We start from the raw sequence: 16,067 nt of genomic DNA on the forward strand, positions 1-16,067 counted from the left end.
CTTTTTTTTTTTTGTATTTTGATTTGTCGTTTTTGTTTGATATTTCAAAAGTATTGTATGAACATTTTGGCACAAAATTGATTCCATAGTTTCAGTCCCTTCCGGATAGACATGACAGGAATCTTCTATGCAGATTCCACATCACATTGGGGGAACAAAAAAAAGGATGTTTGTCAGTTGCTGCTTGTCGTATTAAGTCATATAGTACGCATCAGCGACTCGGCCCCATATAGTAAAGACATGAAAGATTCATGCTTTAGCAAAGGTATTCAACCATATCTGGAAGGTGAAGCCTGGACTGTACTGTACTGTACATGCTACCAAGGAAAGCACTTTCCAGAGGAGAAAGAAAATAAAATCATCACTTGGACACCGTGTTGTGACTAGAACGTGATTGTAGGATCGTGTGACGCAGGTATCCGGGTTCGTAGAAACTGCGCCACTCGTCTTGTGGTCATTTTATTGCTGCATGGATGCGATTAGTTTTATCACTGAGTAAAAAGTTTATTCCAAACGAAAAAACAAATCCGTCTGAATAGTCTAATAGTAAGCAGAATCCGAGTTGTTAACCCGTCTCACAGTTGAGATGATTTTGTGTCGTCTCCAGAATTCTACTAATTAACCATGTTAAAAAAAAACAGAGATGCCAATCACTACGATTCGTGCGTAGTCACTACGTTTTTGACAGTAGCACTACGAGGCTACGACCGTCTATTCAGTTTATATGGGATTCATACGATTTTAGCATGGATGCGGTTCGAAACGCGTGACTCTATAAGGGTTCATGATATTTTGCTGGTGTTCGGTACATTTGAGGCCAATTATCGCTTGATAATTCAATATTTTGACTGTATTTATGGTCAAAGTTTGCTTCGATGGGCGCCGCTATCTTTGTTGACAAGCGTTCTGCGCATGCGCGAATTAATTATCGATGCCGCGATGGAATGTCGAGCAGCCCATGTCACTAGGTATTGAGGGGCTGTCGGGGTGTTGTAACCTCACAAACTATCGCTCACAACATGAAATCAGGGTTGTCATCCACCCAAAACACCATGTTCTGAATATGCAACGAACATTTCACGATATATTCGCAAAAAGAACCGAAACACTTGGAACTGAAACAGTCATCTTCTGAAGTAAATCTCTCAGAAATGAATAAGTAATCTGACTCGATATTGATGAGATTAAAAGTGAAAGGAAGTTGATAAAAATTAAAAGTAATCAAAGTGACTTGACATTAATCATGGGAATAAAAAGGAAATAGACATGTTCCAGTACAACTATTTGAGTATTACTAATTGAGTGTTCCAGCACATTCTCTATAAACATTGATGGCATGTAATCTGCATTTGTTTAGTAAACTATTTGAGTGTTTGCTAATTGAGTGTTCCAGTATGGTACAGTGGGGCAAAAAAGTATTTAGTCAGCCACCAATTGTGCAAGTTCTCCCACTTAAAAAGATGAGAGAGGCCTGTAATTTTCATCATAGGTACACTTCAACAATGGGGGGAAAGAATCCAGGAAATCACATTGTAGGATTTTTAATGAATTAATTGGTAAATTCCTCGGTAAAATAAGTATTTGGTCACCTACAAACAAGCAAGATTTCTGGCTCTCACAGACCTGTAACTTCTTCTTTAAGAGGCTCCTCTGTCCTCCACTCGTTACCTGTATTAATGGCACCTGTTTGAACTCGTTATCAGTATAAAAGACACCTGTCCACAACCTCAAACAGTCACACTCCAAACTCCACCATGGCCAAGACCAGAGAGCTGTCAAAGGACACCAGAAACAAAATTGTAGACCTGCACCAGGCTGGGAAGACTGAATCTGCAATAGGTAAGCAGCTTGGTGTGAAGAAATCAACTGTGGGAGCAATTATTAGAAAATGGAAGACATACAAGACCACTGATAATCTCCCTCAATCTGGGGCTCCATGCAAGATCTCACCCCGTGGGGTCAAAATGATCACAAGAACGGTGAGCAGAAATCCCAGAACCACACGGGGGGACCTAGTGAATGACCTGCAGAGAGCAGGGACCAAAGTAACAAAGGCTACCATCAGTAACACACTACGCCGCCAGGGACTCAAATCCTGCGGTGCCAGACGTGTCCCCCTGCTTAAGCCAGTACATGTCCAGGCCCGTCTGAAGTTTGCTAGAGAGCATTTGGATGATCCAGAAGAGGATTGGGAGAATGTCATATGGTCAGATGAAACCAAAATAGAACTTTTTGGTAAAAACTCAACTTGTCATGTTTGGAGGAGAAAGAATGCTGAGTTGCATCCGAAGAACACCATACCTACTGTGAAGCATGGGGGTGGAAACATCATGCTTTGGGGCTGTTTTTCTGCAAAGGGACCAGGACGACTGATCCGTGTAAAGGAAAGAATGAATGGGGCCATGTATCGTGAGATTTTGAGTGAAAACCTCCTTCCATCAGCAAGGGCATTGAAGATGAAACGTGGCTGGGTCTTTCAGCATGACAATGATCCCAAACACACCGCCCGGGCAACGAAGGAGTGGCTTCTTAAGAAGCATTTCAAGGTCCTGGAGTGGCCTAGCCAGTCTCCAGATCTCAACCCCATAGAAAATCTTTGGAGGGAGTTGAAAGTCCGTGTTGCCCAGCGACAGCCCCAAAACATCACTGCTCTAGAGGAGATCTGCATGGAGGAATGGGCCAAAATACCAGCAACAGTGTGTGAAAACCTTGTGAAGACTTACAGAAAACGTTTGACCTCCGTCATTGCCAACAAAGGGTTTATAACAAAGTATTGAGATGAACTTTTGTTATTGACCAAATACTTATTTTCCACCATAATTTGCAAATAAATTCTTTAAAAATCAGACAATGTGATTTTCTGGATTTTTTTTTTCTCATTCTGTCTCTTATAGTTGAAGTGATGAAAATTACAGGCCTCTCTCATCTTTTTAAATGGGAGAACTTGCACAACTGGTGACTGACTAAATACTTTTTTGCCCCACTGTATCTATAAATATTGATGGTATGTAATCTGTGTAGTAAAGTTAAGAAAATAATATTCACTGTTTGAAAGTTGATTGTATACAGATTACCAGAGAAGTCTTTACTTTGTGTGAATGTGGTGAGTTATGAGTGAGAGAAAATCATGAGTGATTGTGGTTTGGTTTTATTTTTCAGATAATTGAAAAAAAAAAAAAACAAATCAACAATTTTCTCCCCCCCAAAACCAACATGTCCCAGTTCGTTTTAGTCACCTGTATTCACTCAGAATGGCCCTAAAAAAGCACCAATTTCCAAAACTGGAAATTGGATTGGACCCACTACGCGCTATGCTCGTATGCATGTGTCACTACACATTGATTTCACAAAAGGTTGGCATCTCTGGAAAAAAGCATCAGGCACCTCATTAATACAGGAACAACTTGCTCAAATTTTCAGCAGTTACCCTTATTTTCCCTATCGATCAATGAAAGCTAGTCTGGACTACCAGTCGTCCTTAACTTTACCCAACTCTCATGAGCTAAGGGCGTATTCACACCTACGTTGTTTGGTCCGGACCAAACGAACCAAATTTCCCTTGGTCCGGACCTTTTGGGTTGGTCTGAATACAAACCACCGAACTCTGGTCCGGACCAAACAAGCGGACCGAGACCGAGCTGCAAGGTTGGACTCGGTCCGGACCAAAGGAACCCTGGTGCGGACCTTTTGGAGGTGTGAAAGCAGACCGGACCTAATCTGACAGTTTTGCTTTTTTGTACCTCGGGAGCTTCCGTCGTTTGTCGAGCATTATGGGAAACAGAGTGTTGACACTCCACCACAAAGTGCAAACACTGTTTCGGTTGTCAAGGGAACCTTACAACAGTCGTTCAGTCATTCAGACCAGTGGTAGGCTAGACTACAGAGTACAAAAAATGAGTAGGGGACAAACGTGGGCTGAGGAAGAAACGCGTACCCTTGTGGATATATGGGCAGATGTCCACATATCTGAGCTTTTAGAGAACACACAAAAATGCCGACATGTTTGCTGTATTCAGTGAGAAAATGAAGGAGAAGGGGTTCACGCGCTCCCCAGAACAATGTCGGCTAAAAGTGAAGAAACTCCGTCAGACCTACATTAAAATCAGGGACATTCTTTCAAAAAGTGGCGGTACTAGCGACTTGCGTGAAGAGCCAGAACTGTCACAACATGATGTGCGCTCATCAGCGCTATCCTCCGTGACTACTTTTGAACTTAACGCTTTGTGCGCGTGTCGTCTCTGACCAATAGCTGAACGACCTCAGGGCGCGTGGCTTTGTTGACAGATTTTGGTCCGCTTACTAAAATGTACAGTGTGAAAGCGAACCGCACCAAAATGAAAAAATAAAAAAAACATTTGGTTCGGACCAAAGCAAGTGAACTGTCGAACTATCCTGGTCTGAATACACCCTAAGTTTCACACAGACATTAAACTATGGATTTTGGGGGGGCGGTAAGCACAAGTTATGAGACCATAACAATAAACACACAGGTACAGGCAGGTCAGTCCCTCCTGGCCATTTTCTCCTCAGGTCTAGGTTTGTTTGACCTCATAACCTGTAAGCTTAGGCGTCCAGGGAGAAAGATCACTCTCTAAAATCACAGAAGAGCAGCACGTATAAAAGTGACACTTTCTAGCAGTGCAATAAAACGCCATTTTTATTTATTTATTTATTTATTTATTTATTTTTCCTCAAACTGTACCTTTGACGTAAGTGACATTTGGAAAAAGTCAACATAACCCAGGCTATTGTGTCTGCTATGATACGTAGTCGTAGAGGCTTAAGGCGCGTGTTTTTCTTTGTGTTTCTCCCACTATTGGAGCTTGATCCTTCATGCCGACACTCCAGTTTCTGTGTCAGTTCTTTCAGTGCTCTTTTTGGGTAACAGCGAAAGCAACTCAATCTCAGACATATTCCCTTTCTCCCTCGCTCTGACTGATTTTTTTTTTCCCTCCCTGCTTCCCCTCCTCCCTCGCATGATGGATGTTCTGCCCTTTCAGCCCGTCTCGTTCCTGCTTGCAGTCACTTCATCTCCTTGTTCTCTGGTGTAAAATTCCTGGAGGACCACATAGAATTTGGTACACAACCCAGATCCATAAACTTTGGATCTCAGTCTCAACTCAGGGGTACCACATCCAATTTTTGGACGAGATTTAGGCCAAGTACGCCAACTTGGCTGCTCTACATTTGCCCTACTTTTGTATCAGTATCAGCATAGCTCTGATCATACCACTGCTTTTGCCTTTACCCTGGTAGAGTCATGCTCAGTGCAGCATTAAAACAATAGAAACCGCAACAAGGGGGAGCTGGGTGCGAGCCAGCCAACACTCACTGACTATAGTTTAAACAATGGGGATCAGCTTATTTGAGACACACTTGCAGAGTCATTTGTCTGTCAGCTGACAGACGTTGATAGATCACAAATTTCACATTGGGTATGTACACGCTTGTATCACTCTTACATATAGTCTGCTAACACGTCACATGGGTGAGCGGGACATAAATAGTACAGTAGTGCTTGAAAGTTTGTGAGCCCTTTAGAATTTTCTATATTTCTGTATAAATATGACCTAAAACATCATCAGATTTTCACACAAGTCCTAAAAGTAGATAAAGAGAACCCAGTTAAACAAATGAGACAAAAATATTATACTTGGTCATTTATTTACTGAGGAAAATGATCCAATATTACATATCTGTGAGTGGCAAAAGTATGTGAACCTCTAGGATTAGCAGTTAATTTGAAGGTGAAATTAGAGTCAGGTGTTTTCAGTCAATGGGATGACAATCAGGTGTGAGTGGGCACCCTGTTTTATTTAAAGAACAGGGATCTATCAAAGTCTGATCTTCACAACACATGTTTGTGGAAGTGTATCATGGCACGAACAAAGGAGATTTCTGAGGACCTCAGAAAAAGCGTTGTTGATGCTCATGAGGCTGGAAAAGGTTACAAAACCATCTTTAAAGAGTTTGGACTCCACCAATCCACAGTCAGACAGACTGTATACAAATGGAGGAAATTCAAGACCATTGTTACCCTCCCCAGGAGTGGTCGACCAACAAAGATCACTCCAAGAGCAAGGCATGTAATAGTCGGCGAGGTCACAAAGGACCCCAGGGTAACTTCTAAGCAACTGAAGGCCTCTCTCACATTGGCGAATGTTGATGAGTCCACCATCAGGAGAACACTGAACAACAATGGTGTGCATGGCAGGGTTGCAAGGAGAAACCCACTGCTCTCCAAAAAGAACATTGCTGCTCGTCTGCAGTTTGCTAAAGATCACGTGGACAAGCCAGAAGGCTATTGGCAAAATGTTTTGTGGACGGATGAGACCAAAATAGAACTTTTTGGTTTAAATTAGAAGTGTTATGTTTGGAGAAAGGAAAACACTGCATTCCAGCATAAGAACCTTATCCCATCTGTGAAACATGGTGGTGGTAGTATCATGGTTTGGGCCGGTTTTGCTGCATCTGGGCCAGGACGGCTTGCCATCATTGATGGAACAATGAATTCTGAATTATACCAGCGAATTCTAAAGGAAAATGTCAGGGCATCTGTCCATGAACTGAATCTCAAGAGAAGGTGGATCATGCAGCAAGACAACGACCCTAAGCTCACAAGTCGTTCTACCAAAGAATGGTTAAAGAAGAATAAAGTGAATGTTTTGGAATGGCCAAGTCAAAGTCCTGACCTTAATCCAATGGAAATGTTGTGGAAGGACCTGAAGTGAGCAGTTCATGTGAGGAAACCCACCGACATCCCAGAGTTGAAGCTGTTCTGTACGGAGGAATGGGCTAAAATTCCTCCAAGCCAGTGTGCAGGACTGATCAACAGTTACCGCAAACGTTTAGTTGCAGTTATTGCTGCACAAGGGGGTCACACCAGATACTGAAAGCAAAGGTTCACATACTTTTGCCACTCACAGATATGTAATATTGGATCATTTTCCTCAATAAATAAATGACCAAGTATAATATTTTTGTCTCATTTGTTTAACTGGGTTCTCTTTATCTACTTGTGTGAAAATCTGATGATGTTTTGGGTCATATTTATGCAGAAATATAGAAAAATCTAAAGGGTTCACAAACTTTCAAGCACCACTGCATCAACAACACGAATGTTCATCTACCAGTCGGCCTTTGTTTGATTCATAAGTTATTGTCCGCTATCTGATTCTCTCCACCACTCCCAGTCAGCTTTTCAAACTGGGACAGCTCCCCATTTATCCCATTTACAGCTGGTGTGTATGTATATACAGTGTGTGTATATATATATATATATATATATATATATATATATATATATATATATATATATATATGTATGTGTGTGTGTGTGTGTGTGCTTAGCGTAACATTTTAAACAATATCTCAATGAACACACACAATTTCCAAAATGTTGACAAGACAAAGTTTAATATAACATCTGTTTAACTTATAACGGGAAAGTAAGATTAATAATATAACTTAGATTACACATTTTTCACTTTTACTCAAATTAGGGTGGTGCAAAAATGAGTACACCCCACAATAAAAACTACTACATCTAGTACTTTGTATGGCCTCCATGATTTTTAATGACAGCACCAAGTCTTCTAGGCATGGAATGAACAAGTTGGCGACATTTTGCAACATCAATCTTTTTCCATTCTTCAACAATGACCTCTTTTAGTGACTGGATGCTGGATGGAGAGTGATGCTCAACTCGTCTCTTCAGAATTCCACAAAGAAAATAATTTCTTTCCACCACAAAGGTGAAGGCTACAAGAAGATCAGCAAAGCTTTACTTATCAGTCAGAATACTGTAGCAAAAGTGGCACAAAAATTTAAGAAAGATGGAACTGCAACCATCTCACAGAGACATCCAGGTCGTCCACGGAAGTTAACACCTCGACAGGAGCATCTTCTGATGAGAAGGGTTGAAGAAAATCGCCATGCAAGTTCACTGCAGTTATCTAAAGAAGTAGAAAGCCAAACTGGGGTGACTATTTCCCGTGACACAATACGGCGTACGCTGCAGAGGAATGGCATGCATGGATGCCGTCCACGAAAGAAGCCTCTGCTAAAGCCCAGGCACAAAAAAGCCCGCTTAGAGTTTGCAGGGCCCATGCTGACAAAGATGAAGACTACTGGGACTCTATACTCTGGAGTGATGAGACCAAGATAAATGTTTTTGGAACTGATGGCTTCAAAACTGTATGGCGTCACAAAGGTGAGGAATACAAAGAAAAATGCCTGGTGCCTACAGTGAAACACGGTGGTGGCAGTGTCCTTATGTGGGGCTGCATGAGTGCTGCTGGTGTCGGGGAGCTGCATTTCATTGATGGCATCATGAATTCACAGATGTATTGCTCTATACTGAAAGAGAAGATGCTACTATCACTCCGTGCCCTTGGTCGTCGTGCACTTTTCCAACATGACTAAACACACATCTAAGGCCACTGTTGGATTTCTGAAGAAGAAGAACAGGGTGAAAGTGATTCAGTGGCCGAGTATGTCTCCTGATCTGAACCCAATCGAACACCTATGGGGAATTCTGAAGAGACAAGTTGAGCATCACTCTCCATCCAGCATCCAGTCACTAAAAGAGGTCGTTGTTGAAGAATGGAAAAAGATTGATGTTGCAAAATGTCGCCAACTTGTTCATTCCATGCCTAGAAGACTCGGTGCTGTCATTAAAAATCATGGAGGCCATACAAAGTACTAGATGTACAGTAGTAGTTTTTGTTGTGCGGTGTACTCATTTTTGCACCACCCTAATTTGAGTAAAACTGAAAAACGTGTAATCTAAGTTATATTATTAACCTTACTTTCCCGTTATAAGTTAAACAGATGTTATATTAAACTTTGTCTTGTCAACATTTTGGAAATTGTTTGTGTTCATTGAGATATTGTTTAAAATGTTACTTTTCAAAGGGGGTGTACTCATTTACGCTGAGCAGTGTGTGTGTGTGTGTGTGTGTGTGTGTATAAAATATATATATTATGGGTTGTTTTACAATCAGGGTACAAAGTTTGTGTCACAGGGGTCCAAAATTCAAACTGGTTCTTGTACCAGTTTTTAAGTGAAGGACAAGTTAAAGAACAGATTTCAGGTAATTTTTTGACAGATGTGTGTATGGTAGTTTTGTGTAATCTGCTATAAGATAAAGAAGATTAAGTGTCGCTTTAAGCAGGGCTGGGAGAAACAAATGAAGCGATTCTCGGAGAGGACATTTTTTTTTTTTGGCAATTCAGAATCCACTCCTTCCATAGTGCTTTTAAATATAAGGCTGTAAGCTTTGTGTTAGTTGTCTCTAATATTTATGTCCCAATATCTTGACCACATTTTAGGATGAAAATAATCATTTTAGATATGTTATTTTATATTGAAAAATTAGCTGTCTCGGAGAGGACATTTTTTGACACAATTCCATACTAATTTGATCAAAATAGTCTGAAAACTTACTGGCGTTCAACATTAAAACTTAACTATGTTTCCAATGATATGGAACCAAATATTTGTTTTATGGTATAAAGAATGATTTAAGTGCATCCCTTTTGGAGCTACCTGTGGTCAAAAAAGCACTTTTTCTAAATGACACGAGTAATTTTGCTAAATATGACACATATTGCCATACATTCACCAAAAATAACCTTATCACCAGGGCTTTGAACCAGAATTTTTTTCCTATTGGTTCGTTCCGAACAAAAACGGAATTTTAACGTTTCCGGTTTTGGGTTCCACCATTAAATAGACGTTCCCGAACCGGTTAGAACAAAAAAATCTCGTTCCCGGAACGGTTAATTACGTTCCCTGTCAGCTGTTTAACAAATGGCTATAAAATTATGTCTCTGTCTCATCCAGCTTAAGCCAAATGTAGGCTAATTCTATTACAACCTTCATTAAATAAGACAAGAAATAATTCAAAACAATTATTATTTCAAATGTTGGCGATTTGGATTCTCAGTACGTCTTCCCATCTACACAAACAGAAAAAGTGCCAAAAATGAAAGATAATTCGTTTAGTGTGTTACCAAAGGCTAGTCAGGCCCTATGCATTGATAGGCTAACAGAGGTTAACGTCATTTAATGTTCGCGAGCCTCTCATTAACGTGGACAAATATATTGATATCGTGTTTGAAATTGACGTTTTTGAATAACGATAGACTGCAATATTTATTTAAGATGTGGAGACGTGATAGTAGTCCACCCTCACGCTCTCTCCATTCAGTCAGCGAACGTCACACAGGAAGTGAACCCCAGCGGGTCATAGAAACTTGCGCAGGAGAAGAATGACTTTTTTATTTGTAGGCTACGGAAACCATTATTTTTAATAAGCGTTTCTGTTCCGGAACATAAACAATAATAAAGTTTCTGGTTTTGTTTCTGTTCCATGTGAAATAGAAAAAGTTCCCGGTTTTCGTTTTCGTTCCTTGAACCGGTTCAAAGCCCTGGTTATCACCAAATTTTTTTTTGCATGGTAAATAGCACTATCACAGGGCTACAATAAACAACCAAGTTTATTTAGTCAAGCCTTTTGATATTGAAGATAATAAGTGTTAAATGTGATTTTTAGCTTGCGTACCCTGATTGTAAAACAACCCTTATATAAAATATGCTTCACCAGCTTAGAGCTCCATGACTGATTGTACAAGCAGTGGCTTGGTTTATTGAAAGCATGAGACAGAACTTGCTCCAGTTTTCATCACTATGAGATTATAGCTGTATTTACAGAAAACAATAAAAATGTCCACTGTGTCCCAGCAATAAATTCTAGTCAGTAGTACCAACAGTTGGGTTGGATAAAATCCCACATGTATTTTATATTTTAGATATTTGCTCTGTGCACTGCCAGTGCCCAGTGTAGCGAATGTTGGACACGGTGCCTCCTGCAACCCCATTCACATCTCGGGCGACCCAACATGTCCCCAAGGTTGTGCTCACGAGGATGAGCACAGTGCCCTTCAAGAGAGAACTGCCACTCAATCATTCAACCAGCCCCACTATATCCATGAGAGCGCCCTCATTTCATTTCTTTCCATTTTGTCCATGTGTTTCAGGACCCTGGCCCCATGCCCCCTTCACCCATCCTTGGCCAGAAGCCACTGCAGTTGCTTGAGATTAAAGCCCGCGGTCGGTTCGGTTGTGTGTGGAAAGCTCAGCTGCTCAACGACTATGTGGCTGTCAAGATCTTCCCCATTCAGGTATGTGAAAAGCTTTCAAAGCCGCTGAGCTAATCACCCGAGCTTATTCTCTCCATAAGAGGCAGTTAGCTGACCGACAGCGTATCAGCACTTTTGCACGCTATCAGCTATAACCCCAGGTCTGAAATTAATGCACAGGTGGTTGTATTACACTTGAATTTTTCACAGTCATCAATTGCCCTTTCCAGCTTCACTTAAAATTATATTTAGGATCATTTCCCTCTCCTTACTTTAACCTAATCACCAGACCTAATTACTTTTACCGCTGCCTTTCGTAGTGTAATAGGCCACGACCAAACTGTCTTATCTAGTTCCTTAACCGAATTGCATACCTCCTGTTTTTCTTGTCAGGATAAGCAGTCTTGGCAAAATGAGTACGACATATACAACCTGCCCGGCATGAGGCACGAGAACATCCTGCAGTTCATCGGCGCAGAGAAAAGAGGGGCCAACCTGGACACTGAGCTGTGGCTCATCACAGCTTACCATGAAAAGGTAATATAATAGCTGAGATAAGAGAACATTTTGTTCATGGAGTTGTAGTTTGCACAGCTTTCGTAGTAAATAGACACACACAGGCCACCTTAATAGGAACTCCTGCTCGTTCTCGTTTGTTTGTTTGTTTGTTTATTTAGTAAACTAATGTATATACATAATGTAATAAATACAATATGGAAAATATACACTAGTTGTACATGGATAACGCAAGAAAGTTTAAAACTTATTTCCATTGCGGTCCATATGAGTAATGACATGATGGCGGGTAAATACTAATTATACATTAATCACATATAATTATCACATATACATATTAAGTTAATTAATACTGAATATGTATGGAAATTTAATAAAAAAAAGTAAAAATAATTATAATAAAACAAGAATCTTAATACATAGTAATTATTTTACAGGTTAAACACCATAAAGTCGCAATCGTAGGTATGAAAAAAAAAAAAATTAAAATACTATGTATAGAGGAAAGGATTTGATCCTTGATTGTGTAGACAAGTGACTAGATGCTTTTTTACTTCCTTTTTAAAACTAAATTTGTTGGAATGAGACTTAATATGGGCGGGGAGGTTATTCCATAAAACAGAACCAGTGAATTGAAAAGATGACTGTCCAAAAGATCTAACTCTGGGGACAAGAAGGGAAAAGGGGCCCGAACGGGTGTTGTGGCGGAAATTGTTAAGTGTAAAAGATTGTTTGAGATATTGTGGAGCGTTGTTCATGCAGCCATTTATGCACAATGCAGATACATGTACAGGTCAGAAGCTTCAGTTCATGTTCACATCAGAATGGGATTGGGAACGGAGAGGGGGCAGTTCTATAATCAGAAATGCCTTGTTGACGAGAGAGGTCAGTAGAACGGCCAGACCCTTTTTTTTTTTTTTACAGTCATGATGAGCAGAAAAACGTCGACACCTTGAACCCAGAGGTACAGTGCCTTGCAAAAGTATTCATCCCCCTTGGTGTTTTGTCGCATTACGAGCCGGAATTAAAATGGATTTTTGGAGGGTTAGAACCATTTGATTTACACAACATGCCGACAACTTTGAAGGTGAAAATTGTTGTTTTATTGTGACACAAACAATAATTAAGATTGAAAAAAAAAATCTGGAGTGTGCATAGGTATTCACCCCCTTTCGTATGAAACCCCTAAATAGGAGCCGGTTCAACCAGTTCACTTCATAAGTCACATAATCAGTGGATTTTAAGATCCACCCGTGTGCAATCAAAGCATCACATGATCTGTCACATGATGTCTATACCGGTATAAATCAACCTGTCCTGGAAGGACCCTGACGCTGCAACACTACTAATTAGGCAAGCAACATGAAAACCAAGGAGCCTCCAAACAGGTCAGAGATGAAGTTGTGGAGAAGTATAGATCAGAGTTGGGTTTTTAAAAATATCCCATGGAGCACCATTAAATCCATTATAGCAGAATGGAAAGAATATGCAGGGTCTCCGCGGATCCTTAAAAAGTCTTAAAAAGTCTTATTTTTAATATGTGTTTTTTAAGGTCTTAAAAAGCATTATATTTTGCTATTTTTTTGAGCTATGGTATTAAATTTCACATGGGAGGTATTAAATTTCATCCGGGTAACCTACGGTAAATGAAAAAAAAAAAACATATGTCTGGATTTTTTTTCCGCGCTAACGTTATTTATTCAACCAGCGTCGTTTGTTATAAAGATGCTGAACAAGTAGCACAAGAGCCGTTGTGTGTCTAGCACTAGTTCTAATAGCGCAGGAACCACGCCACAGGGGGCAGTGTGTTCTTTTATCCATGTAGTAGAACCATTGAGAGTAGAGCAGACGAGGAAGAAGTGGTTGAACTTGAACATGAACGGAGATGGGGAAGTGTAAGTTTCGTAACAAGTGGCTTGAGGAGCCAAAATACAAAAGTTGGCTAACAACAGCAACTTCAGAATATGAAGCGAGATGTAAGGTATGTCGGAAAGACATCAAGTTAACAACAATGGGCTGTAAAGCCCTTGACGCTCACTCGAAAGGGGAAAAGCATATGCGCTATGCTGCTAGTCGGGCAACAACAGTCCCCAGAGGCAGTTCGATCAGTAGTCAAACTTCCTTGTTTCCTCACTGTTTGTTCATGGCAGTACCCTACTATTAAAATATCGAGAAGGCAGTTAATGTTCTGTTTTGTTAACTGAAGATCAATTTGTTTCCTCACTGTTTATGTTTACAGCAGTACCCTACTATTAAAATATCGAGAAGGCAGCTAATGTTCTGTTTTGTAAACTGAAGATGCACTTATTTATTAAAAAAATGCTTTGAACTTAACCTAGAGTGTGCTTTTTTTTTTTTTTACTGTATGTATTTGTTCCGCGGTAGTGGTCTTATTTTTTATACTCAGTGGTCTTAAAATGGTCTTAAAAAGTATTATTTTTGCTGGTCAGAAATGTGCAGAGACCCTGAATATGGTACCACTACAAACCTGACAAGAGAAGACCACCCACCAAAACTCACAGATCGGGCAAGGAGGGCATTAATCAGAGATGCACCAAAGATAACACTGAAGGAGCTGCAAAGATCCACAGCGGAGATGGGAGTATCTGTCCATAGGGCCACTTTAAGCAGTACACTCCACAGAGCGGGGCTTTATGGAAGAGTGGCCAGAAAAAAGTCATTGCTTAAAAAATCATGTTTGGAGTTTGCCCAAGAGCATGTGGCAGACTCCCCAAACACATGGAAGGAGATTCTCTAGTCAAATGAGGCTAAAATTGATCTTTTTGGCCATCATGGGAAACGCCATGTGTGGTACAAACCCAACACCCTGAGAACACCCTTCCTACAGTGAAGCATGGTGGTGGCAGCATCATGCTGTGGGGATGTTTTTCATCTGCAGGGACAGGAAAGCTGGTCAGGACTGAAGGAAAGATGGATGGCACTAAATACAGAGCAATTCTGGAGGAAAATCTGTTGGAGTCGGCCAGAGGTTTGAGACTGGGACGAAGGTTCACGTTCCAGCAGGACAATAACCCTAAACATACTGCTAAAGCTACACTGGAGTGGTTTAAAGGGAAACAGTTAAATGTCTTGGCATGCCCTAATCAATGCCCAGACCTCAATCCAGTTGAGAATCCGTGGCATAACTTGAAGGAGTTGGAGCAGTTTTGCTTTGAGGAATGGGCAAAAAATCCCAGTGGCTTGATGTGCTAAGCTAATAGAGACAAACCCCAAGAGACTTGCAGCTGTAATTGCAGCAAAAGGTGGCTCTACAAAGTATTGACTTGGGGAGGGGGGAATACCTGTGCACACTCCAGATTTTTGTTTTTTCATCTTAATTATTGTTTGTGTCAAAATAAAGTAACAATGTGCACCTTTCAAAGTTGTCGTCATGTTGTGTAAATCAAATGGTGCTAACCCTCCAAAAATCCATTTTAATGCCAGCTTGTAATGCAACAAAACAGGACAAACACCAAGGGGGATGAATACTTTTGCAAGACACTGTAGATGGACTACGAGAGCAGACGACCGTGTCGGGTTCCACTCCTGTCAACCAAGACCAGAGGTCTGAGGCTACAGCCGGGACAGGATCACTGATACCGGACAGCTCTTTTTCTAACGGTTGTTTTCTCCACTGTACAGCATCCGTCCAGTTCAGAGATGAGAATTTTCCACGGATCTGCGGAATTCCGAGTTTTTCCCGCTGAAAATGTCATTTTTGTGAAACGTGTAAATCTGTTGAGAAAATTTCGAGGGGGGGTCGGCGTGAGACGAGGCTTGTGGTGGCACAAGCAGGCGGGCCCGCCCGTCCGCCCGCCAGCATCTTTCGGCAACGCTCATCGCAAAATTAGTTGCAGCTGTGATAACGGAAATCGTCATTGCCTTCTTCAATATTTATGCTAACGACAACTCACGACGATTTCCGGCAACGTTTTGGCGCTAGCTTCATCTCACTTCTACAATTCGCGGAGAAACAAGCTACACATAGACGGTTTTGATCACTTCTTAAGTTCTAGTTATTTCGGTTAGTTTTCAAAGTTACTTCGCCAATATGGCGAAAGTTTTGGACCGCAAAAATGAGGATGGTGCCAGGGAAATCGATAAATCGAACGGGATAAAGAACTGTTTCCGATGGGCATGGCTCGATAGTAGCGTTACCGTGCAGATAGGGACACAAACTGTGACGACGTGCCTGACGGAACATATCCGAAAAGCAGACGTGCCGGGAAAGGTTCTGTGTATTCTGTGCTCAGATATGATCAATTATGGAAACAGAGGAGCTCGAAACATCCAGGAGCACATCAAAACAAAAAAGCACAAAGGTACGTTTTACTGAAATTGTCAAAGATGGAGTCAGGAGGAATCTAATATATCGTTACGGTTACCTCCATTTTATATATATATAT

General features: G+C 40.9%; 1 protein-coding gene across 2 annotated transcripts in view; it reads left to right on the forward strand.

Annotated features, from left to right (window-relative positions):
• acvr2aa (activin A receptor type 2Aa) overlaps positions 1–16,067 on the forward strand; it is a 199,655-nt gene that overhangs the window by 158,878 nt on the left and 24,710 nt on the right. For both annotated transcript variants that reach the window (XM_060929260.1, XM_060929261.1), the window contains exons 5-6: positions 11,044–11,187; positions 11,539–11,682. In XM_060929260.1, the coding sequence (XP_060785243.1) occupies positions 11,044–11,187; positions 11,539–11,682 (288 nt within the window). The remainder of the gene's footprint in view (positions 1–11,043; positions 11,188–11,538; positions 11,683–16,067) is intronic.

The sequence above is a fragment of the Neoarius graeffei genome, chromosome 9, assembly GCF_027579695.1.
Source record: "Neoarius graeffei isolate fNeoGra1 chromosome 9, fNeoGra1.pri, whole genome shotgun sequence".
Classification (NCBI taxonomy): Eukaryota; Metazoa; Chordata; class Actinopteri; order Siluriformes; family Ariidae; genus Neoarius; species Neoarius graeffei.